The sequence below is a fragment of the Anser cygnoides genome, chromosome 4 (genome assembly GCF_040182565.1).
Source record: "Anser cygnoides isolate HZ-2024a breed goose chromosome 4, Taihu_goose_T2T_genome, whole genome shotgun sequence".
NCBI lineage: Eukaryota > Metazoa > Chordata > Aves > Anseriformes > Anatidae > Anser > Anser cygnoides.
Genome location: NC_089876.1, coordinates 15,782,920 through 15,808,938, shown reverse-complemented (window position 1 = coordinate 15,808,938; position 26,019 = coordinate 15,782,920). Strand labels below are relative to the sequence as shown.

The 26,019-nt window shown below is 40.0% G+C and overlaps 2 protein-coding genes across 9 annotated transcripts in view; one reads left to right on the top strand and one right to left on the bottom strand.

The window, feature by feature from the left end:
- The window catches only part of FBXL5 (F-box and leucine rich repeat protein 5), a 35,627-nt gene extending 28,908 nt beyond the window's left edge, over positions 1 to 6,719 (top strand). Inside the window, exon 11 of one of the 2 annotated variants that reach the window (XM_048048257.2) lies at positions 6,076 to 6,719. In XM_048048257.2, coding sequence (XP_047904214.2) covers positions 6,076 to 6,152 — 77 coding nt within the window. In that variant the 3' untranslated portion in view covers positions 6,153 to 6,719. Of the gene's footprint in view, positions 1 to 511 lie in introns of both variants that reach the window. The other variant, XM_066995667.1, reaches the window with a different exon arrangement.
- A 1,656-nt stretch (positions 6,720 to 8,375) lies between these two features.
- The window catches only part of CC2D2A (coiled-coil and C2 domain containing 2A), a 59,472-nt gene continuing 41,828 nt past the window's right edge, over positions 8,376 to 26,019 (bottom strand). For 6 of the 7 annotated variants that reach the window (XM_066995660.1, XM_048080797.2, XM_066995661.1 and 3 more), the window contains 13 exons: positions 25,176 to 25,285; positions 24,959 to 25,055; positions 23,658 to 23,756; positions 20,413 to 20,589; positions 18,222 to 18,242; positions 16,946 to 17,149; positions 16,392 to 16,481; positions 14,923 to 15,036; positions 13,401 to 13,535; positions 11,491 to 11,613; positions 10,827 to 10,885; positions 10,159 to 10,336; positions 8,376 to 9,226 (listed from right to left, as the gene is read on the bottom strand). In XM_066995660.1, coding sequence (XP_066851761.1) covers positions 9,038 to 9,226; positions 10,159 to 10,336; positions 10,827 to 10,885; positions 11,491 to 11,613; positions 13,401 to 13,535; positions 14,923 to 15,036; positions 16,392 to 16,481; positions 16,946 to 17,149; positions 18,222 to 18,242; positions 20,413 to 20,589; positions 23,658 to 23,756; positions 24,959 to 25,055; positions 25,176 to 25,285 — 1,596 coding nt within the window. In that variant the 3' untranslated portion in view covers positions 8,376 to 9,037. The remainder of the gene's footprint in view (positions 9,227 to 10,158; positions 10,337 to 10,826; positions 10,886 to 11,490; positions 11,614 to 13,400; positions 13,536 to 14,922; positions 15,037 to 16,391; positions 16,482 to 16,945; positions 17,150 to 18,221; positions 18,243 to 20,412; positions 20,590 to 23,657; positions 23,757 to 24,958; positions 25,056 to 25,175; positions 25,286 to 26,019) is intronic. The other variant, XM_066995662.1, reaches the window with a different exon arrangement.

The following is a 26,019-nucleotide window of genomic DNA, read 5'->3' as shown; positions in this document are numbered from 1 at the left end:
TAAGCTCTGCTCTGTAAAGCATCTTGCATGCCTTTGGATGAGCAGCTCTTCTAGAGAGAAGTCAACTGGAGAGAGAGGATGTAATGGTCCGACTTCTTATATCTGTTGAAAAATATCATCTCAGAAGCTTTTTTTTAGATGGAAGCCAACAAAAACTTAGAGGCGTCCTAGCAAAATTTGGAAATGGGAAATACCTTTTCATAACTGAATTCTCTGCAGCTTTATCAGGACACCTTTGTTTGTATTTTCACCCAAACTTCACTGTGACAGTGCTAAAGACTTGTTCCCCTCTGTTGGCAACAGGATTTCTGTGGCAGCTTGAACTATTTCCGTATCATACGGTATTTCTAAAGAACCTGTAGGGGAAGTAAAAGCTGTTTTATTTATAGCAATCCATATTTTAAGCTATTTGCTTTTCTTTGCTCGTATAGAGATTATATTAAATGCTGTACAAAGATTACTGATCTGTAAGGATTTAGAGAATAATTTCATAATTTTTTTTGCCCACCAGCTTATCAGGGATTGTTTTCGGGGAAGGAGATGTGTTCTGGGATCGTGTTGGAAAACCCGTCAGTCTTGCAGAACAAAAAATGGAGCCGACAGTATGGAATTTAGCCGTCTTTGATTAATAAAGATACCATTTTGTTGTCTTTGACATAGAAGGGCTTTACTTTCACCTACAGCCTGTTTTCAGATTTCTTTTTGTATAATCCTGAGCCTAACATGTGCAGCCTTATTGGATATTCTCTGTGGAGATCTTGCCGGACTTGTTTGGTAGGCATGTGGGCAACTTTCAGATGTTCAAGCTGGGTCAGTCGCAGCTGTAGTACAGCAATAACATGATACAGTTTTTATCTGAGCCCACAAACCTGCACACACCTCCAGATTTATTTTCTATTTGTTTACTGTTAGTATGATTCCAGTTCTTGGTTTGCGTAGTAATGTTTAGTTTCGAATCTCTGCCTGCTTTGCCCTGCACCGGAGACTTGAGTTAGGTAACCCTCAGCTGCAGGTGACAATGAATCTGGTATACACCCATCCTTATTGCTGGTCTTCTGTAATGGCTGAAACATTTGATGGAAGAACACTAAACTCAGTAAGAAAGTTTAATTTTTAAACTTTTAAAAGTTTAAGCTTTAAATTTTTAAGAGTTACAAACTTTAAAGTTGCAACAGGTATTTCCCCATAGGCTGTCTTGTCCAGCTGCGTTCAGTCTCCTTACTGTACTGTCAGTTTCAAATCCTGCAATACGGGCAGCTCCAGGGTTAGAAAAATGGGGCTCCCTGGTTGCTGGAGCAGTACCTCTTCGCAGCTTTTTAGTAGCAATTCAATTTCTAGATTTTTTTTTAGTGTAGTCCTCAGGTGCTATAATTAAAGGATTAGGGCATTAATAAAATGAAGTTGTGATTCTGCTTCACTCTTTTCTTGTGAGGTTGGGAATTCATTGCTCACAGTTTGATCTGTCTTCTAGCAATGGAGCTGAGAACTTTGAAATTTTTGGTTAGATTATGGACTCCCCTGTGCAGATTTATGTGGGAGCACATCGTTACTTCAAGGGTTTGGACTCTCCCTAAGTTCTCCAGATACACAACAGCCACTCTTTATGAGAGTGTCTTGGTTACCTTCATCAAAGGTTAATACAGTAACACTCAAACTGAGATTTCAAATGAATGTTGGCTCTATATTTTTTCAAGGCCAATGCTTAATTTGATCACTTTTTTGTAATTCCCTTGTAAAGTGGTGCCTTTGCTACATGACCATCCAGTGTGGTGTGTGCTGTTGGGAATGAAGGAGCCTCTCGCTGAGCTGGAACCCTCAACTTTTGCAACTCGTTTTCCTTGCTTTGGGCTGTGCCTTCGCAGTGGTGGCTGTGAAAATGAGCAGTCCTTCCCTCCCTGCTGTCCTTCCTGATGTCGGTGTTAGCCTTTCTGTTTCTACTTGGTAAACTAAACCAAGAACTGGGGTAGCTGAAGGCTTTTTTTCTTCTCAGATGGGTTGGGGATCCATTTTGCTGTATATCCACGAGTATTTCTGCTGCCACGGGTGAGGGCTAGAACAGGTGGCTAAAGGGTCACGATGGCAGCAGGCAGGTGTGTGCTGGGCTGAAGGAGCTCTTTCACCACGGTCCTGGTCTTGGTTGGCGTGCCTTCTGGGTGAAATGCTTAACTGCCTTCTGGGAGATCTGTTACATGTATTAGTGAAATAAAAAATCATCAAAATGGAGTTATCAAATAGCTGTGCTCCTTCCTTAGATTGCCAGCCACATTTATATTAATATTTGAAAACCTTGGAGTTGTTCAGCAGGAGTAAGCAGACCTCTCCTGTGGGTCACCTGAAGTGTCTGAGTAATCAGAACTAGATTTAAAGAGCATTACAATAATCCAGTTTAGAGGTAACTAAGCCAGCAACGCAGTCTGTGGCAGGTTAGATGAGAACCCGATTAACTTTGCTTCCCCAGGTGAACGACCCCAGCACTCACTGAACTCAGGCACTTCACTGCTAGCACCGCGTTGTCAGGAGAACAAGAGGGGCCCTTCTGAAAAAGCCAGCCCTCCTGTAGGACCTAAAAAGATGATGTGCTCACTGAACTGTGTACAGCTCCCTTCTTATGGTCTCCGTATTGCTTAACCTGGCGCTTCAGCGAGGTGGAATGAATGGGAGCCCTTGAACGTGGAGTCCAAAGAAAACAGAATATTTTCTGGTGTTTTTTCTTATTTAATGGCCTCTTAAATACAGACAGTTTGTAAATAGAGTCCAGTCCAATGAGGTCAGTAACAAAAAGTGGAGAAGACAGAAATTGGGAAGGCAAAGAGTTGTAAGGACAGTGAGATGTAACAAAGTTAGGAAAACAAAAATGGTCCTGTGACTGCCAAAAGCAAAGGTAGTGCATGTTGCTGTGTCAAATGCAAAAAGAACAGGCTAAGGAGGACTGGGATACTTACAGAGATGCGTGACCAGTGGTAGAGGAGATCAATTGACGTGTCAAAACATAAGAATGAAGTGACAGTCTCAACCAAACAGACTTGCTGTTACAACAAGGTAATAAACATTATTAATAATTGTTTTAATAAGCAGAAATATCTTCAAATTACGGGAATTGCTTGTATGTGCTCAGAAACAATGCAGAGCAGGAGATCTCAGGAGCTGTGGTGTAAAACCTGAGCTTCATTTCGTCAGAGTTCTTCATTAGAGGCTCTAAAGGAAACGCAGTATTGTCAGGAGGTTTAGATATGGGACAAGAAATGCAGCAGAGGAGGAAGCTTTCACTGTGGTGTGGTTAATGTAACTTGTCAGTCAGTGCCTAATAATTTAGGAGACTGTAAATTTTTCAGATGATGTGGTTTACTTACAAGTTTCCACATTCTTAAAGCAATCCTACAGCAACTTAAAATCTTAAACTTGAAAACTGAAAGCTGGTTAAAGGACAGGAAGAAGGGGTAGGGCTTAATGGTCACTGGGCAGGATCTGGGAGCTGATGCCTCTCCCCGTGCCCCCAGGAGCTCTGTGCTGGGGTAAGTTCTGCTCAGCACTTCGGTCGCTGTCTTGGTGCGAGTAATGGAATTACTTCCAAGTTTCGAATGGTACTGAGCTGCCTCAAACATTGATGCTGGTGCTGAAGATTGCCACAAGGACTTCTCGTGATCTTCGGTAGAGCTGTATGTATGGCTATATGTCTGGGAGGAGTGTAGTGATCAAACCGTGACTGCATGAAACTGAATTCAGAGCCGGCAGTTACAATTGGAAGACAGTTGCAGAGAGCTGTCAGTGCTAATTCTGAGATCTGTCCTGTTTGCAGCAGCAGCCAAAAGGGCCAACAATGTTTTCAACACTGAGATCGCAAGGGTGTTGAGAACAAGACAGGAAGGTGTTGCTGCTTGTTCCTGGAAGCCTCGGGGCACCCACACTTGGAGCTGCTGCATGCAGTGTTGGTCTCCCTGTCCAAGTGTACGTAGTGGAGTTCAAGATGTGGAAGAGGTCTACTAAAAAGAGTTAGGGAATGGAGCGGGGAGCAGTCTTGCAGGGAGATGCTCGAAAGGCTGGAACACTTCAGTCCGGGAATGAGAAGGCTGAAAGGGAGATGGATGTTTAGAGGTCTGGGAAGGCAGTGGGTGACGTGAAAGTGCAGCAGCTTACCGAACTCTGCAGTACTGTAGCTCAGCGACAGTTGTTAAAATTAGTAGGTGGCTGATTTAAAACAGATGCACGATGTAGTGAATTTCTAGAACTTGGTCCCGTGGGGAATTGTGGAAGCAGTTAGTATCAAAGGATTAAAAAGGGGGTTAAACAAATTCATGCACAGAGAGCCATAAACAAATACTAAAGGAAATGAGCTTCAGCATCTGTAGTGCACCGGTACTGAACGCTGTGGGGAATGGGAAAGGTTTGCACAGGGGGCGTACGTGAGTGCCCTGGGCAACACTTGCTGTTGGCAGTGCCAAGTTGGTGCTGGGTTGGACGGCCCACGGGCCAGCTCTTATGTTCAGTTCTTAGCACGAGGAAGAGCATTCTTGAGATGAGCAATAAAGTGGTGGAAAGCACTATTAGAAGTATAGTGAGCAACGCTGTGCCTTGGGATGTTGTGGCTCTGTCAGTTTTGTCACAAGCGTTGTTCCTAGAAGCGTGACAGTTGCCTCAGAACTGCTGATGCGCTGCGTAGCTGTGGCAGGGAGGAGGAGGGTCAGCCACGGCTTGGGAAGTGCTGCTGCCCAGAACGTGCTCTGCTAAGTCTGCTAAGCCACCTTCTCAGAAGCACCGAGTCTCCTTTTTAAAGGACTGTGGAAGAAGCTTTCAAACGAAGGTTTCAAACTCTAGCTCGTAAGTGATGTGGAGGAGCGAAATGTAGCTCAGGTGAATAAAAAGACTTGAAAGGGAAAGTAAGTTTATCAACAAATGAAGATATTGCTGATTTGCATATTGTAACCATTGTCCTCCGTTATAGCTTCAGGTTTGTTTTATTCAGTCTCACGCATGTTAATTTAATTATCTTGTAGAATATTGCTCATCGGTGTGTGGCTTGAAGCAAAAAAACTGATTTCCAGAGACAAGGTTCTGGGGGAATTAATTGAATTACGACTTCAAGCTACTGTTCAAGGGGGAAAAACAAGCCAGACATAGCATGGTGCCCTTATTCATTACGTTATTTTGCTAATCTCTTCTAAATGTATTGAAAACACCTTAAATAGTCTCTGATTTATTTCAAGTACGAAGGGGGAAAAGATGGATTGTCCTGGTTAGCTCTTGACCAGCTTGCTGTGGTCAACTGAAAGTGTGGCGCTGAGTTACGTTGGGTGCCAGAGCTCGGCCAACCTGACTGTAAATGTTTGTGTCTCTGAAGCAGGCCTATGGCTGCAGGAAATAAAGTCCTGTACTAATAAATCCAATAGTTTCTTGTCTTATGATCACTTTAACATTTGAAAGGGATAACAATGTGAAGGTAAGTGGAGGTGGGTAGAACTACAGCATTGGTTTGTACTGTCTGTGCCTCACAGCTTTCTTTTTTGGATGTCTCCTTTGTAGCCTTACGGCTTCGGATAATTGTAGGGATAGTAAAGGTGCTTTTCTTTTTAGACTCTGAATTTCCAGTCAAGAGTACAGGAGGTCTAGCCAACTATGAAATGTTCCTGGAAAAAAACACCAGGCTAAGAATTGTTTCTATATAAATAGAAATAGATTTAGAGCTTGTGGCTTTTTTGGTAATACCGTGATGTCATCCTCTAAATTTGGAAAATGGGACTTAAATACGCATTGTGAAAATACACCTCGATTGTGAAAGGTAGCTGTGAGAGCTCTTTAAAAGTTGCTGATTCAGTGTTGCTTATCCTACGTCTGTGTCATTTTAAATGTTACATTCATGGGACAAAGCTGTCTCAAAAAAAAAAAAAAAACCACTCAAAATAGCTGTTTGAAGTGAGGTGTTAATACAGTGACGTTACTGGCGGCAGCCTTTCAGACTTTCACAGTGCTGAATGAAGTTTTGTGTTTAAAAAAAGATACTTTATGAATTACCAGGTTAGAAGAATTCTGCACCTAAGCGGCCTATTTTCTTCTTTTCACATTTGTTCTGTTTTTGTGCAGGTCCTCATGCTGAAACCGCCAGTGGATGCCAGAATTTGCAGTGTGGTTTTCGGGCCTGCTGCCGCTCTGGCGAATGACCGCTGACTTCTGATCTTTCAGTCTACTTCATTTAGCTGAGCAGGCTTCCTTTCATGCACTTTACTTACAGTCCGCATCTTGTGTTAACAATCCTTGGAGTGAGATTTGTTATACTAGCCTGACCCTCCCCACAACTTCAACATCTTAATTATGAGTGTACTGTACAGTGGTGTAACAATCTCACAAAATCTCATTTGGTTTGAAGGGTGTTGGGTTTTATCTTACTTAATTTGGGAAGATGGGAAAACATTCTGATTTTTTTTAATGCCACTTTTTTCCAAGTTTGGCACTTAAATATACTTTACTGGATTATTTTGCGTTAAGTGAATGTTTTTTGTTTTTGTTTTTAATCCATAAGTACAATATAAAGCTCTGCAGGTAATTTCAAACGTATTGTTTGCATTTGGGTAGCAGTAAGACATCTTTAGGAGCCTTGTTTCTCCCCCTTTCCTCTCACCCCAAGTTCTTTATCTGGCAAAATTAGGGTAATTCCCACCTTCCTTTTGCATTTGGTTTTGTATTTGGGCTTGAAAGACGTACTCAAATAAAACATTCCCACCAACAAAGCTTGCTGTAGCAGTTGAGTATATGTGCTTTTACGGTGTGATATCTACGTGTGCAATACCAGCAGGCTGCAGAGGCTCGGTGGGGGTTGTATGGTGGCTGTAGAATCTCCCAGTGTGTGGTGTGTTTCCCTTCTCCGCAATGACTGCGTTAAGATGCATTCTGAAGCAGCTTCCAGGGAAGTCAGCTTTCATTCACAAGAAGTCCATGGAAGACACTCGCTCTTCCCCATTTCTTCGAAATGACCGCCTCGTTGACCAGCGGGGATGCAGAAGAAGCCATTGCTGGGCTGTGACTGTGCTAGGAGGAGAGACGAGTGGTGGTGCCACAGCACAAGTGGCTGCATGGGCGGTGTGCGAGGAGGCCATCAAAGAGGGCGGGAGTGCTGCAGCCCATGGGGAGCGTGGTGGTCACCTGCTCTAAGTGGTGTGGCTGTAGAAGGCAGATGTGTTTTACCCCACCCTGCCTAGTTTTGTAGGCAGCTATATCAAACTAGGTATGTCAAACTAGTAATTTTTACCAGTTTTACCACTTGGATACCTTCTTTATGTTAAGATTTCAGAGGACAGCAGTCATGGTGGTGTATGTGTGTAGCTTTCAAGATTCTTGCGTGGGGGAAGTGAGCTTGCAGGCTTAGCTGGAGATAACTTGCAGTTTGTTGATTACCAGCTTGGTTACCAACTCTTGCAGGGTTTGAGAGCATTTTCTTGTTCCCACCAATACTGACAAGGTAAGGAAAAAAGAAAGAAAATTCTTCAATTTATATTAGTGCAGAGTTGGTTCTTCATGGTCAACATCTGAACACAGGATCGAGGAAGGATGCGTAATGCTCAGTTGGAAGCCTACAAGAGATGTACGAAAGGATATTGTTGATAGCAATTGTTGCTTCAAGTGAGCTGCATTAAATTTACTTTGGTGCCCAGAGCTTAGGTTATATATATATGGCCACTCACGCAGTGCTGGCTGAGGCAAGATGAAAGTAGTAATGAGGTGTGTGGTGGGCTTTCTTCTTGCATTTGTCTTGTTCCAGAGCTCTTGTTTCTGAGGCTAGGGAGGTGCAGCAAGAGGTTCTTGTCCTTGCTCGTAGAACCTGTTCTCTGTGTAGACTGCTAGAGGGCTGAATGAGCTGCAGAAAACTGTTCATTTACACCATGTTCTTTTTCACCCTTCTCTGAAAGGATGGTGGGGACTTGGGAGATGGCGTTGTTCAGCAACACATCATGTAATGATGGTGCAGTTACTTTCTGCTTCATAACAGTTCTGTAGAGGTGCTGTTTTGTTGATTATAGAGGGGATTGTTGATTATACCTGTGGCAACCCCGGCTCTAAACCAAAGGTTTGGTCTAGCACTTATTAGATGGAGTGAATCTCCTTTGAGTAAAGCTTAAGAAGAGCCTGAACTTTGATACATGTTCTGGTGAAATATATATTTAAAAAAATCACATTACTGTCACTTAGAAGACCTTAATTAGCAAGGTATCTGCAGAAAATGACATATCAGTATTAACAGTTAACACCACTACTTACATATTAATGAGCTAATTTGATTTTATAGTAAACCAGTTTTTGGATCATCTTCTAGTATGATTACTTAAAGATTTCACACTCCAAAGTGATTTAATCAAATTCTTATATAAAATAATGAGCTTTCACTTAAGTTTTTGGTATAAATATTTATTACATACTTAGTCTTGAATCTATAAAGAAAAGTCTGAGGGGTGCTGGTGTGATACAGACCCGGAATACAAAGTAACAGAAGCCTTTTAAAAAAGAAAAAAAGTCTTCAACAGTAGCTCTTTGGTACCTGAACTGTATTCAAGGGTAAATTACTCCTGGTCATTATGCAGGAACAAGGGTACGAGAAAACTGTAACTATTGTGCATGACTGTGACTGTCTGAATGACAGTGTCTTTAAAGAGGAAGAAGGGCTGTTGATAAACTGGAGTAACTAAAAAGTCAGTCTTTAAGGCATAATTCCAGGAACCAAATTTCACCTCAAAATAAGAACAAACTCTGCCCTTTTAACCTGGTCACTACAGGTGTGCATTTATAATGCTTTTAAAAGTGGAACATCCCTCTGGGAGCTATAAAGTACTGTACAAAAATAACAAGTGCTAGAATTTTATGGTGTTGTCTCCTCTTCTGCTGTATTCAGGTGACAAACACTGAAGATGACTTACTATAACTAATGTGTTTGCAGTTAATAAAAATGAGGGTCTCCCTAGGTTTTTGAGCTATGTGAGATAGCTCATATCAGCAGCGTGAGAAATCTGTTTTTCCTACATCAGCAAATTCCTTGAGGTATTGAGAAAAGTCTATGCTACCTATTCCGTACAAGTGAAGCAACGTAAATCCACACAGAGAGAACACTTTGGGGGTAAGGATGAATATACACGGCTAGAGCAAACTCAACATTGGAGACATCAATGGTGTGAACTCCGGTACTGTGTACGGCTTCTATTAAAGGTCTGACTTCAGAAAAGGGCATATGAATAGGAAATCCAGAGACCTGGAAAAAGAAGGAAAGAAAAAACACGTAAGGCAAGAAGGAAAGATAAAGGCACCTCAATAAATGCATCTTAAAATGTTTTATTGTGCCTGTAAGTTCACCTCCATTGATGACCTAAGGAGATGGAATGAAAAAGCCCCTTTGTATTTAAATGCATCTCTCCCTTTCCCTTCAGGTAGGTTTCTGCCATTTTTTTTGTTAGTTTGGGTTAAGTTCTGAGTGAGAACGTTTAGAAATCCACTAGAAAAAAAATTCACATTATTGAACACTTACAGCATTATGTTGCAGCTTTTCTACACTTCATACCTAGTTGCAGTTCATAGTGTTCTCCTCTCTGCATTATCTGGGGAGTTGAGGTGGGAGGGAGCCTGTCCATAAATACATTTCAGGTCCAAAAGGAACTGGAATCTCAACTCATTACAAAAATTGCCATATTGGGGTGTAGTATCATTGCTACCTGTGTTTTACATGAAGGGCAGAAGGACCTAATTTTGAGAACAGCCTTGAGGAAGAATGCGTGGGTGCACTGCTGGTCAGGCTTTTAATGACAAGACCTGAGAGCAAATGTACCAGTCAGCCCGTGAGCAGCTGGTGTTACAGAGCCAAGCTTTCTGCTGAAAGCTAAGGGGGCTGCATTGTTCTTTTATTACTGCTGTACCCCACCAGTCGCTACCTCCACCACAGGAGATAAACACAAGTGTTTACATCCATCTCCAACACTTTCAAATGAAATAGACCATCACGGCTTCACTCTGTAAACATTACAGTGGTTTTACATTAGTGTAAGAGTTACTGTGACTTTGAGGGGTAGAAGGAATGCAGTTCCATACCAGTGTGGGTGATCCTAAAACTGTATGAGTGACTTAGGTCCCTCCAGCTCTATTTCCACCCACTAACATCACAGCACAAATCACTTATGTTCACAACTTTACCCTGTAGTCTCCAAGCTGTTTTTGCAGCTCTGCCTGATGGTCATCTTCTACATCTTTGCCTTGGTTATGTTCCAGCAGGGGCAGGAAGTTACGCAGGGTAGAGGTACAGTATCGGTTCCAGCGAGTTAGGTGCCTCGGTCTCCATTCCATAATCTTTTCTTTTAGTATTTTTTCAATCCTGCAATATAGTACATCTATTATTATGATTGGGTAGTTACTGGTCTTCTGACCTGATCGCCCTCAACCCACTTCTTATCACAGATTACGGGGAACATAAATGACCTCAGTGAAACTCACCATACTTAAAAGCACAGAATCAATGTCAATGTAGCAATATCGTCTGCATGTTTAGTAACAATGGAAGGCCAGGGGTTTGCACATACTTCTTAAGTTTACATTCTCTCAGCCCCCTTGACCCCAACGCTGTTTTGGCTTACTAGAAAACCATACAGCCATGCTTGATCAGTTAGAGATTGTCACACAGAAGGAACTGTTAGAAGAGAAACAAAGATTCTTCAAAGTACCAGTTCTGGTTTAGGCCATTCTCAATTCCTAGCATTCAAGGCACGTTTTTGGAACACAGGTAAGAATACACTGGAAAAACACACGAAGGTGCTCCACCTGTAGTGACCAGTCCTTGACGGCATTTGTTCTAGTGGTAGAATTACCTGCCCTGTAGTTCCACTGCAGCAGCCTTGTCTGAATGCTGATACACTAATTCTTCAGGCTAGAATTAAGTAAAACATTTACATATTAAAAAGCACAATCTCCTCTAGCAATACAGCAATATAACTGCAGGCATTACTACTTTGGCAGTACACAAAAAAATCATAATTACGATAAAAACATTAGGTAGATCTTTGTGTGTAATGCTGCTGGTTTTTTGTTGGTTGGCTTTTTTTTTTTTTAAGTAAGCTTCAACTGTTGTTTACAAATTTGATTAACTGTAGAGGATCCCTACTTGTTTACTAAGACCATGTGCCACCTTTCTAGCTGTAAGACAAAAGTTGGTATTTTCTTTATAATGTCAAGCTGATTCTTTGCAGATGGCTGTGTTAAAGATCTGTCCCAGGTACTTCACCATTGTCCTGAGATCTTAAAGAGATAGTCAGAGGACCGTGGATGTGCATCATTCTGTGTAAAAAAACAAGTGCTTTTCACTATTCCTGCTTTATCTTTTTTAATGTATGCGTAGGGAAGTTTTGTAAAACAAGGCTTATTATAGAAATATACTTAATCGCAGTAATCCAAAAAACTTAGTCTCTCTTCCTCTCTACTAGGTCAGTGATGTCTCAGCCCCTCAAATTAAGTTGATTATATATATATGAGTACCTGAACACTGCAGAGACCGGGGTACGGCAAGCTTCTTGAAAAGAACGGCTTCCAAAGTTTTGGTTTGCTGATATCAAAACTTATCCTTACTGGGGAGTCGTGCTCTTGGATATTAAACCAAATCTGTAAGAAAGCAAGTTCATTTTAATACATAACAAAATTGTATTATAGAAAACATTTTGCTTACATGGCAATAAAATGCTACAGAATCCGGACCTCCATCTATGCCGATAACTAGTACGCATTCCATGTGAGTCAAGGCAATCCTGTCTCGTTACAGCTCGTGTATGCAATGTTTGCATTCTTGCCTCAAAAGGGAGGTTGTTGGGCTATCGTGTTTTGTGCTTCTAAGTAAGAATGTACAGAGATCAGTGCCCAGAATTACTGTCTGCAGCTGGCACCTTTTCCTGCTGAACCTACTGTGCACCATGGCACTTTTTCTGCTTTCAGCAGCTTTCTGCCTTCACCATCACTCCGGCACCGCATGATGCTGGGTTACAATACAGGCACTTTCTCCTGCCCCGAGCTGCATTTCCACTCCTTTGGATTACCACAGCAGTCTGCTGAATTCTGAAGAAGTTCTCCCACCAGCACCGTGCAGCTGTGGCTGGGGTTGCTGGTAGCCTCCTGCACCCCAGCACCAGGGGCACTTCACGTTTATGATGCAGAATGTAAGTAGATTGTGCAGCCACTTTACTATGAAATATTACCAAACCTACTTACGGTTTAGTACTAAATATTAACAAACCAACTTCACCAAGCCCTAAAACACTTTCAATGAGAGAATGAACTGACACTTTTAAAATAAAATAAAGATAAAATTGTCTTCCAAAGTCATGATTTGTGTTTAGAATTAAACCCCAGAAGATAAAAAAAAAACAAAAACGCAACAGAACACACATACAATGCGTGACACTTCAAAGAACTTCTCCAGGTATGTTTTCAATACAGAAATAAAAACAAGCGTATACTATCTTTTAGTGTGCAATGGAAGCCTGACTCACTGTTTCCTTATAATGGTTCCAAAAACCTGAAAGCAAACTTTTAAAATCTTCTAGTTTCAATTCAAATATTTTTTTTCTTTAAGCTCATGTTATGTTTTTCAGTCTCACCTCCCCGCTGTCCCTGTTCATGCTCCCAGAAGCTGTGACTATCAGCTTCCAGCCAAACCCAGGAGTGACACAGGCAGCAAAGTGCCCCAGGGTTTCTGTCCCTCCCAACACAGGCTGAGCCCTTTGTCATTCGGCAGCCTTTGGTTCACCTTCCCTGAGCTGAGCAGTTCTTCCTGCTGTCTTCTCTCTCCCAGAGTGTTTCCAGTCACACAAGAAATATCACGAACATGCACTACTATTACTCGTAATTTATAGAAAAATAGACAGGAGGACTTGATGCCAGGCAGAAAATCAATCGTGGTTACACCTTATACTGCCAGCTTTGTGTTAGGTGTGTTGGACCGCTGAGGGCTATACCCACCCTTATGTATGCAATCCAAGCGACTCTTCCCAGTGTGCTTTACTTTTTCGTTTTTAAATTACATTTCACCTGGAAACTATTAGCTTTGCTGAGTTACTGCCCCTCAGCTAAGCAGTGGTAAACTGAACATAGGCAATCCAAGTTGGAAAGTAAAACCATGTTAGTTTCAATGCACTTTTGGTAACTAAAACACAGTAATGAATTTTCTATGAACAGATGTCATCATCTACCTAAATCATGATTAAAAAAGGTAAAATTTTTCTTTATGTATTTAATTAAAATGGCTGAAAAAACTAATTAAGCTTGAATAAAATCATTAATAACATGACTGCATAAATGTAGTTAAACTGATGAATAAGTGATGCAAAAGGCTAAGAAAAATGTCAAATTATGAACTTTTAGGAGTACAGAAATATGAAAAGCCCAGGCACACTTACGTTATCACAGCTGATCAGGCAGTACACATTTTGTAGTGGGCAAAAAGTATCATACTGCCTGTAAAAACATCCGGTGCTGGGATTCCAGATTACGTACTGACTTTGCTCCAAAGTTAATACATATGCAGTCTGTCCCTATAGAGAAAAAAAATAGGAGAAAGATGTTTTAAAACAGGCTTCAATGACAGTAGACATTATATTGTTTGGATTTTTACATTTTTAGTATTGAGATTAATAGTACATTTTTGGAAAACTGGAAGAATTTACAGGTTCATTACAATTCAGTCACCTAACGCTTACATAATAATGTGTGCTCTGTCTCTTCTGTGGCAGAGAAACGTTAGACATACACAGCTTTGTGCCATTTTCAAATACAGACCCTGAAAGTCGTCTTAGTTCAGCCAAGAGCTGATATGAAATCCCACACACAGGAATGTTTAACGTTTGCCACCTCAATATCAGCGTGTGCTACCTGGTGACTGCCATCTAGGCAGCACACACTATGGCTCATCCATCGGCCTTCCCTCAGGCACACAATATAAAAAGATAGCTGGGACGGACATCCCTTATAAGGAATTCCCAAACTTCTCTTCAATGTGTTATCCCCCATATTTTCCAGGTACTTTAACAAATAATCTTTCTCCTCACAGCATGAAGAAGCTGAATGCATTGTTAAGGACCACCCTCACCATCGGATGTGGAGTGGAAGGCGTGTAACCGAGTGCCTGCTGCTGCTGTGGCTGCACTATCTGAGAACGCGTTAAGGAAATTAGTCTTGACAGGGGTTTTTACTAAAATTCTCTTCAGCAAAACTTTCCCATATGCTTGGTAATTGGAGATGCTAATGGTGGAAATTTGCATTATAAACAGCCTTACCCTCTCAAAACAGCAGTATTGATTACTGGGAAATACGAGTGCGTTAATGAGGAAAAAATAAAAGCGTCTCCTAATGGGCAGAAGAATCTCAAAGGTTTAGTTCTTAGCCAGACTGCTGCCACAGGGGACTCACAGCGATGACCCAGTAGCCTACAGAAAAGCATTATTGTTGTTGTAGCTTTGCCATCAGCTGGAGAGAGAATCAAGGGCTGTGTTCATACCAGTGAGAGCCTTCAGCAAGCCTCTAACTCTCCCCTGCCACCTCTCAACCTGTGCCACTCCCACCCTAAGGCTGCCACAGGCTGAGAATGGACTTTCCCCATGACCTTGTTCCAGGACACACCATTTATACATGCCCAAGTCCAATCAAGGCTTACACATATTTTTGTGAGTCCATAAAAAACCACAAACAAAACACCAAAAAAACACCGAAAACAACAGACATTAAATTGTGAGTATATCTGAGTATAAATATATATATTTTTTTCCTCTCTGAAGAAAATCAGTTCCAGCAGCACCGATGTTTAGGTTACATCCTGGAAAAGTATGTCAGCAGGAGACGAGAGACAAGTCTATCCGCTGATGGGAACCAAAGACTTCAGAGAATGAAAGTCAATATTCAGACCAAAAGAAAAAATCCTCTTACCTCAGGAATAGCATTTCCAATGATGAGCCAGGCTTTTTTCCCCATACCAAGAAAATAATTACACAAGAGCACAGCATGTTCTTCCTCATCTCCCGCCAGAAGATCGAGAAATTGCTGATTGAGGGACAAAAAAAATGTTTGCATGAGTGTTCTCCATTTATAACATTTAATAATATTTCCTAACACTTCTGAAGCAAAAGATTCCCCTTGGATCTTTGTAACTGACCTTTACTGTTTATTAGGCACTGCTTCAACATGCAGAATGCACACAGCCAGAGTGAATACTGTGAAAATCCATGAAGCAGATGTGAGATTTTACCGTAAGAACCAAGGTCTTTTGAGTTATTCTGAGTTTTCCACTGTGCTGGAATAGAGCTTATTTTCTTCTTAGTAGCTGGTATGGTGCTGTGTTTTGGATTTTGGGTGAGAATACTGCTGATAACGCCGATGTTTTCGTTGTTGCAGAGCAGTGCTTACACTAAGCCAAGGACTTTCTCAGCTTCTCATGCTGCCCTGCCCGCAAGGAGGCTGGGGGTGCACCAGGAGCTGGGAGGGGACAGACCCAGGACAGCCGGCCCAGGCTGCCCAAAGGGATGTCCCATACCAAGTGGTGTCAGGCAGAACCAAAAAACTGGGGGGGAGGGTGAAGGGAGGGGGGCAGCTGCTGCTCAGGGGCAGACTGGGCATCAGTTGGCTGGTGGAGAGAAACTGCATTGTCTACCTTCCCCCCCGGCCCCCCTCCTTATTCTTTTCTTTCTTTTTCCCCTCCTTATCAAGCTGTCTTTATCTCAACCCACAAGTTCTCACATGTTTACCTTTTACGATTCTCTCCCCCATCCAGCTGAGGGGGAGTGAGCGAACGGCTGCGTGGTGCTGAGCTGCCTGCCCGTTACACCACAGCATGCACAAAGGCTCCGAGATGGTACAAACATCATCTGGGATTAACTTAATATCTGTTCCTACTCCACAGATCGTATTCGCATGAGACAGAGAAAGCTCAGTCTCCCATTACTGCTGACAATTACAAGCAGTGTTTTTCTGTGGTTTCTTAGAACGATCAATGGTAAGTGTAGTTTTAAAGTCTCCATCAGTCAGCATTCTGCCACTTGTGCATGACTAGCTATTTTGGATAGTTTTGTAAAATTGAAAAAAATGGGAAAAGCTTCAAACCCTAAGTATTCTTAGGGTCAACTGCAACCTATCAAAGATAAAAATTTTGGCTCATATTACTATGAGCAACTTTTTTCAAGCACTGGTGGTCCTCCGATAAAGATATTCTGCATTTTTGTAAATAAATAACTTATAAAGAAAAAACAGTCCTTACAATAATAGGATCACAGAATAATTTAGGTTGGAGGGGGCCTCAAGAGCTCATCTACTCTGAACTCCCACCAAAAGCAGGAGCCCCCTGGATATTGCATCACATACAAGAGGATAAAAAAACCCCTCATGTTTAATGCATTACTTACATCTGATGTACTCCACAAATCACAAATTCCAGCAAACGACACACTATCTGGCAAAAAAGGAATCAAAGCAACATATCGAGCCACCAACTCCTGCAAGGAAACAAAATATAGCTAGTCATCCCTTCAGTTCTCTACACGGGCATGTAATAAAGGCATTATTACACTAGACTTGAAGCACAGTGCTGTTTCCAAGACACCAATGACAAAACACTGACTAACCCTGTTATAGCAGCAGCTAGCTCGTTTCAGAACTTACACCAAATCCTGATACAATTTTCTCTCATGAGGTTTGGTATAATTTTATATTAATGAGTATTGGCTATCAAAAGACCCTTATTTTTCCAGAGAAGATAAATAGCCTTTTCCAGCGTCACTAAGGGTTCACTTATTGTGTATCACACATAGTCACTACCACTTTATTTCTCACCTCCTTAAATAAAAAAAGCATAGCTATACAGCAAACATGTAAAATGTTGTATGCCTATGTGCACGTGCATGCACACACATTCTGAAATTACATCCCTGGAACTTCACTATCTTTTCTGAATACTTACTGCTGTTGTCTGAGAGCTATCTGGGCAGGCATCAAGGAGCTCCTGCGGTGGATTCAGAGGTTTGACATATCTGGTAATAAAAACTGTTTTCCCATTGAGGTCAATGACAGTTGTCAGGCACTGGCGGCTTGGAAACTTTGATGTACATTCAGCTTCATACTTTGCTGCTGCCTGGAGCAATTTCTCATCTTCCTGGGTATCAAACTTCAAAAGACAGTAGAACTTATATAAAAATAGTTTTATATATAATTTAGGGTTAAGTCTTTACTATGTTTGGCCTTATTTCACCATTTGCAGAAGCATAAAAGGAGGGTAAAATTCCTTCCTAATAGCCTTGTGCACTTTCCTTGCATTATGTACTTTGGCTCAAGGTAATGAAAGCTCAGGGTAATGGAAAAGCAGGCAATTAGCATTTACTTATGAATGCACACGGTGACCTGTATCTATAGCTGGCTTTATTAAAGCACTAAAAATGTAGCGAAAGCTATGCCAAACAAAGTGCAGGGATGACTGTGTAACATCACATGTTAATTCAAAGGTGAACAATTATGGTTAGGTACCAAAAGAGTAATCCTACACGCTACTCACATAACACTCACTCTGTTAAAACCACAATCGAGGTTATGCACAAAATCCCAGCAATGTTTATATAAATATTACTGGGACAACCCTGTACAATGCCAAAATATTTGCAGAGAAGGTCCAAGACATTTTTTCGGTGGGTTCTTAGTCTTCAGACTTCTCTAAAATTTTAAAGCTTTTAGATGAGCTTTTCCAGATGCAAATCTCAGACTGAAAAGCATACATTATGTGAGAATGACAATTATTTGCTCCTCTGTCACCTAAGATGTCATCCTTTAAAGGTCTTAGGATCAAAGTAATTTGCATCTACTTGGAATCCCTTGTGTAATTCTAGTGGTGCTGAGAATTAAAGCTCATCCTTCATAAGATTTTAGTTCAAGCTAAACCACTTCATCATTTGTTATCCTTCTTCTCAAAGTAACCAGAGGTAGAATGGCAGCACCTTGTAGCTAGACCTCCAAGTCAGAAGGGAACACTCTAACGGTGACTCTTCTTAACCACAATTAATGGCTGAAATATGAAACCTCTGGCACTTTTTAAATTTTGTTGTAATGATTCACTGCAAATATTATGGAGAAATAAACAACTGTGATGTTAGTCAAAAAGCATAAAGTGCAAAAAGATTACTGAACCAAGCTAAATCTTAAAACATGGAACAACAAGAATCTCTCAATTAGCTTTATTAATATTTTACCTTCTTAAGCATTTCATTCATCTATATAGAGATTCAGGAAGGACAGGATGAAAGAGGAAAAATAGATAAAGAAAAAAAAGGTATTGTAAAATTAAAATAAGATTATGCTTAGCATCCTGAAACAGTACACAAATATTTCAAATCACTTCACTACAGCAGGACTGGCTAGGAATAGGAAAAAAGGACAGAAAAAATATTTAGTTAATTTTTTGTCATTTTATGATGATTGATTTCCACAATAAGTATTTATGTTACATTTGGGGAAGTGCAGCATAGAGTTATTACTTCTCAGCAAAGGTTAGAACACAAGCACATGCCACTTTAGTACAGATCTCCTTAGAGATACCACCTAAAATAGGACAGTCTCTTAATTAACTTAGTTCTGCTTTACTGAACTTCTTCTAACATGAAATTCTATTTTATTTTGTTTTCTATTTATATTGATTTGAAAAAGTGATTATTCAAAAATCCTGTACAGTGTTTGCTGAAGAAATAATTTGGTTTGTCTTAGTATTGAAGGTAAACAAATCATCTGCTATTAAGTACAATTTCTAGAAGACACAGAAAAATCTCTTACGTAAAGAGAACAAAAATCAGGCAAAACTCCTACTGATGAACTCACCCCAACTGTTTTCTCACTGTTCCTCAAATTTTATGAGGGATCATCTGTACCAATAGATTTCTTACCTTGGTAAGATTTTCCTCATTTTTGGTTTTATTTTCAATGTACTTCTGTGACAATGCAAACTTTGTTCCAGTTTAGCTGTGGCATGCAGTATTTCATGCTACTTAGAAAAGGACTCATTTCCCATGTTGTGATTTACTGTGCTATTGTTCTTTCCTGCATCTTCAAAATAGAAAACACTTCGGTCTGTTTCTAGTTCTTTATGTCTGAATTTTGGTAAGGGGCAGTTAGCTACTACCATTGTATTTCAAGTGAAATAGAACTTATGACAGATCTATGACTTTAATAAAATAGACTGTTTTTTTTCTTCCCTACCAAACTGTTCAATTCTAAATATAGCTACCAAACTGCATAATTTTACTAAGCATTAATACAATATGTAACATTTTGGTAACCAAGCATCAAATTGCATCTACAGAAACAAATTCTGAGTATTTGTTCATTGTTTAAAGAGGTCAGGTTTCGCAACATCCAGTCCATAATACTTTACAGGAATCTCCCCCTTGTTTGAATTTCTGTGACTGGTCTTCCAAAGCAGTACTTGTCTGTTTCCTTTCAAGTTCAGTACATTTTTTTTCCTAGCAACTAATTATTGTATGTGAAGGTCATGAAACTCTTGAATAAGGTCTTGTCTACTAAAGATGCTTCAAAGGCATATATATTTGTTGCTTAAAACCCTCGTGATAATCTTGTCATTCAAACTAATTAACTTTAAAAGGTATCCATGAATCCACACTGTTCATTTTCTTTATTTTCAACAGTATTCAGTTGTAAAAACTCCCACAGTATTGCATAAGAGCAGAAAACGCCACCCATATGACTGGATAATTTCCAAATGACCAGTGTAGCGCTGAGTTGCAAAAACAACAACTGCTGCTGTTTGTGCATGAAAAACATCCTTACTGAATGGATCTCAAAATCACTGCAAAATGTGACATAAAATGGCAAGTGGCATACTCATTTTAACTACACATTACTGTCGTTAGTGCAAGGCGCTTCTGGTTTAGTAAAATAACTGAAAAAAATAACAGTTGCTGCTTAGAAGTAGTTATCTTCAAGATCTGGAGGCATGCACAAAGCACTAAATAATGAATGCTATATTTGAACACTGTAAACACAGAAGCAAGAATACTGTCGATGCACCTGCCAGCTTCTTTCTTCCTCTGCTCACAAATACTCAAACGAACACTTCATTGTTTACAGAAGTAAATGAGAAAATGATATGCTTATAGATATTAAATACAAATTTGCTTTGTATTAACCTTAGAACTAGATACCTGGCAGAAGTTATTTTTCAAGCATTAAGTGTCCATCTCACTTAATGGTGAATCTAGTTCAACTGAACTGTGCTAAAAAATGTGAAGTGGAACACTCAGGATGTTATTAATGCCTTTCAGTACTTGTATTTGTGTCCTTCAGTGCAGTAAGCCTAAGTATTCGTATGCATCTCAGGAACTGCACCATGGGAAACAAACAGCAAGAACATGATTAATTACTGGTCGTTACCTTTTCTCTGACAGACTCTCCAGGAATGAGCTGCGGTTCAATGGTAATGAACAGTGTTATATAGGAGCCCTCGCTCAGATTGCGCACAGAATCGTAACCTCTCTCCATTCCCAGGTTCTTCTCTTTGCTGTAGCCAAGCAGCACTGGAGGAACATCCACCTTGAACGTACCATCGATCTACAACATACAGTAGCCCATACATATCAACTGTCCATGAGAAAAAGAACCACCAATGAAACAATCCTCAGAAAAAGCAAAACTTCCTTCTCAGATACATTTGGTATTGGTATTCAGGTATTTTATTCCCTCGCTTTCTGTATTATTCTGAGCTCCAGAACAGTAATACAAGAGTATGTGACACGTACTTATTACCTGTGGGGAACCCATGAGACATTTCATTGTCAAAGGTATTAGTTACTATTTGATTTCAGTCTCTTTTGCTTATTATGGACATTAATATTTAATGTAATGGAAATCATACACACTAGGTCTTAGAAAAAAAGACTGCCAGCCTTTCACTGTTTTTCTTTGAAATACGCATTATTTTATGCATACACACCCCAGAACTCCCCGTGGAACAAGTCCTTTAAAAGAAATAAAACATGCAATTTTTTGTTTTTTATTTTTAAAAAGACTAACACCATACAGGAAGGATAATGTGTGCTGTCATACTGCACTACCCACACGGAACACTTATCCACAAGCTCCTTCCTCACCAACAGATAATACATATATTGATGTTGAGGAGTCAACATCCAGTCTCTGTACTGCGTTCCTCATTCTTTAAGTCTTTTGAAGCTGCTGAGTGGGAAAATAGAGGACAATAAGTATGAACGTACATGTCTGTAAACTGTTCTCAAAGAAGATTGACAGGCATGCAATTTTTCAGCTTCAAGTGCTTTTCTCTGTGTATTTTCGGACTGTTGGTAAGACTAAGCAGCAATCTCCACATGGCACTATTGACCTGGAAAAAGTGACAAAATGGCAAAATACTGCCTTCTGAAGACAGCATCACGCCAGTGTGCCTTTGCCTCTGAGCAGGATTCATCTGTGAGATGCTAGAGCACCTTCCATGCAGAAACTGCTGATGTTTCTCAGGTGCAATCGGAACCAGGCCCATTCAGCCAGCTTCTCCAAGGAAGAGGGCTCTGGCAGACTCATCATCCCTTTGCACCTCCTTCTGCCACCACAAACAGAAGAGAAAGCTCTTCCTGAAAAGTCGTATCAGAAAAGAGATGGCATGCCCTGCACTTGCTAGGGCAAGACTCAACACTGGAATTATGCAGCGTTAAGAGAAAAGCAAAAAGAGTAACCTGATTTGGGCAGAATTCAGATATGGCTTTAGGCAAAATTTAATGCTGTTTAGGTTATGCTGTATATGAAGAATTGGCCATAAAGATCTGAGTCTTCCATCCTCCTGGACAGGAGGACTGCCGACAGAAAGGACATCTTCAGTAGAAGATGAACAGATGACTCACTGGGCTGGCTCATCAAACATTTAAGACCAAAATTAAGTTTTCATGAGGAGAAGACTAAATAAATCACACAGAATTTCTGCTGCAGTATAGCAGAACGGAATGAAAAAATGCTTCATTTGCCACTGCAATTTAATTGCTAGAGGCACCTTGATATAACTGTTGGACTGATCACACTTCTTCAACTTTGGTAAGAAATCCTGTTCACATGCTAAGAAGATCTGTGCAGGCACTCACACTGTGCCCCAGGAATCTCAAACAGGAACACCTCCTCAAAGAGAGAGTCAGAAGTGAATTCGACAGCAATCCTGGAGCTAGTCTGGTCCTACAACAGAAAGGCTGACTCAACAACAAGAAGTCCCAAGAACAGAGGTTATCATCAATGTTATTGGTAGTCAAAGATGGATTATGGGCTATGTCTTTCACTACATATTGGTATGCAGCCTGTTAAAATGTCTAAGTCTGTCCATTAAGACTGTCAGGGCTGTGAGTAGACACACTTCTCAGGTGAATTTCATCCCTTTGGCATAGAACATTTCCCTGAGAAGAGTAAAGGATTTTGTTCTTTCTTGTTTGTTGACCTGTAACAACAGCACTCACGTTAAGTGACATTGTTTGCACAGGATATCCAACTTATGAAAAGAAGGGTGGAAGTTCTTACTACTTACCTTTTCTTAAAGTCAATGTGAACTTCATTCTACAGGGCAGCACAACCCTCAAGCACTCATATTCATCGATTTGCCTCACAAGTTGACGATAGCATGTTATTAGTGATCCAACAGAAGGAAATGGACTAGCACTACTTAGATAAACACGGTCCAAAACTTGTCAGCAATGAAAAGAATTCCATGCTTTCTTGAATCCCATGACAGTTATGTTGTTATGCCTTGCAAAAGGATGGCCCAAGAAAAACACTTTGAACTCCAACATTAAATTAAATGAGACCCCTGCAGACTTTCCTCTCCCCAAAGAATCCAAGAGGCTCACAATATATTTTAAAGCCTTTATAGTTCTGACAAGTTGTCCATATAGCAAACTAATCTGTGTCATTAGGTATGCAATGGGTACCAGAATCTTCATGAAGTAAGCAACTGAGACTTGTGGCATGACAGCTTGATCTACACATGAAAGCAACTGCCCTGCAGAACAAGAATTCTAAGGCAGGATTATGATACAAAAAGGCTATTGATGTGAAAAATTAGCTACCTTAATCTAAGTTCAGGATGGGTGGCTGGACAAATAAAATAATAATAAAAAAAGCCTTTCCTCTATGAAGAAATGCATGTTATCCTAACACTCCCATGACTAAGTACTGATATCTCCTGAAGAAAGCTTCTCTAAAGCATTCTAAATATGGAGGAAAGAAGGGACTGGAAAAGGCAAAGGTGAAAATGTGGTGATTCAGAGGTGTGAAAAAAGAGTGAGGTCAAATTTCTTTAACACCTATCTAGGCAATGCAGTATCAGAAATCTCAAAAGCCATTGTCAAAACCATCTAAAGAATTTGTGTTAACTTCATTACTGAAGGAAACCAGGCTGTGTTGTCAGTGCACAAGTATGCTTGTCTATCTTTTCTCCCTTCAAAATGTTGAACTTACTAACAAATACACACCAAATGTGACAAAGGACAGCGCTTTCAGAGATATTTTTAGGCAGTTCCATAAAAATAGACTGAGAAGTACGGAGAACATAATTAAATCTGACTACCCTAACCCCTTCCCACTCTCCATCTTTTATTTTAAGAGATGGACTCCAAGTTATTGACGCTTACCTTTGCTTGAAAATATATGGTAGTAAATGGAATTTTAACACATCCCAGCCAGCGTCTCTCAACACAAGTGTGGATACCACTTCTTCTGTCACAATCATCCTAATAAAAAGTTGGCCAACATAAGAATTTGTAAGACAACTTCATTTTATTTAAATTCAATCAACAGTTTCATGAAAGCAATTATTAAAACAATACAGGATTTTTATCATTTAACTTACTGTAAATATAAGTTCAATTATTACTATGACAATTATTGCATGCTTTTCTATTGTGCCAGATGCTGAACAAAAAAGTCATGTTCCTTGACACAATGTGCTTGCACTTCAGAGTACAAGTCCTGTATGACTTGTGATGGAGATCTCAGAAATCTGACAAAGAGTCTACAGGAGTTTTCCTAGACTAAGTAAATTAAGTGCCGGTCTTCTCATAAAACGCTTTACTAGAATTAAAAAAAAGCCTTTTGAAGGTAAAATTGTATGAAAATCTAATAGCTGTGGAATGGAAGCATTGTTTTCAAATGTATTGCCTCTGAGTGATTTCCAAATCTAGTATGATCAGCCTACAAGCTTAAAAACCAAAAGATTTCTCCAAATGCTAGACATCTGAGTTTCAAGACTGTACCTTTCTTCTTACTTCTGCTTCATCAAATACCACTTCAGTTTGAGGGCAGAATTCTGTTCTCAGTAAACTGTGTGCATTATTTACTTTTCGGTTATATTTTCAGGAATATTGAGGACTGCTATTTTTATGCATACTGAGTTAACTGGGAAAGCGTTCACTGACTTGAACAGGGAAAGGACTTATGCCAACACAAAGAGCCTACTTTTCACCAGACAGCTTGTAAAGCAGGGTAAGACAGAGCATAAAAAGGTTAATAAAAGAATACAGGAACTGGGATAAGTCACCTGGAATTTAGTGTAAAAAAAAAAAAAGGAAAGAAAAAGAAGCTGATTAAGTTTAAGAGTAGAATTCAGACTACTATTCATGTGTTGCCTCTCAATTTTATTACCTCGTGTCATTAAATATCAGTAAAAGATTACATACACATGTTGAACTCTAGTAGCAGACTATATAGTACAGCCTTAATTTGTACAAAGGTTAACACTGTAAAGACTGCTCCCTTGAACAGTCTTGCAATATTGACTAGACATAACAGTAAAAAATGACAAGGTAGAGAAAAAAGAGGCTCAGGAGGGTGAGCCAAAACCAGGCCAACTATTACACTGAAAAGTCTTATTCTGATAACTTCAAAAAGTTTACAATATTCTGTAAAGCACATTGACCTTCAGTTATGAACTCACCTCTGTAACATCATGAAGTACTTCATCAAAAACGTTAATGAACACTTCATCCTTCACTGACTGCAAACTGTGGGTGCTATAGTCAGCATTAGGAGCTCTGAAATTTTGAATAAACAAAATAAGTGTGATTTGAATAGAACCGAGGAAATTGAATAGATCTGTATCCTCAAACTGAATTCCTATTACTCAGAAATAGTTTGGTTTCATTTTGCTATACCTAAATGGAAGCTCAAGTTCCTCATTCCAGTTGGGGTTTGGACCTTCTGCTGTCGTTGTCCGGCAGACTGTTCGCTGAAAAGAAACTTCTACAAAAGGACGGACTAAAACCTGTAAAAAAAATATCAAAACAAAGAAAACACTCCTCTATAAAATGCCTCATCAGAACATACTAAATTGCATATTTTCATGTATTTAAGGAAAATAAGCATATACTTTGTGAAGGTCACACTGGTCCAGTGCAGACAAACACTTTTAATATAGCTCAAATATTGCACTTTCCAAGCTTCTCTAAGCATTTACGAAGCTTTTTTGTTTTGTGTGTTAACGTTTCAAAAAGGTGATGTGTACTCAGTATATGTCATATTATATACACTAGGAAGGCCACATTTCCCCCCAAGTCTGTAAAAACTCCTGGCTAACTAATCAAAGAAGGAAATGGAAACAGGTGATCCAGTCATCCATGCCCTTGTATCCTCTTATCTGTAATCCAAGAAGCCTACTGCTACAACCCTGGCTGTCTCTAAAAATGGTCTCTATTGCAGATAATCAACTTTTACTAGACACAACAAACCCCTAATGTAATTAAAAATGCATTAATGGAGCATTTCATTAGCATTTAAACGCTCGTGTCAGAACCATTTCTACATTTCAAGAATCTATAATTTTGAAGGAAATCCTAAACAAATAAACAACCCTCCCATACACCACCACACACAAAAAAACAAAAACAAACAAAAACCCAACCCCAATGGATTTCCATCTTCATCCAGAAGGATGCTGAACCTAGCTCTCAATAGCAAGCAAATGTAGTTTCAGTATCAGTCATAAGAAAGGCTCTGCTG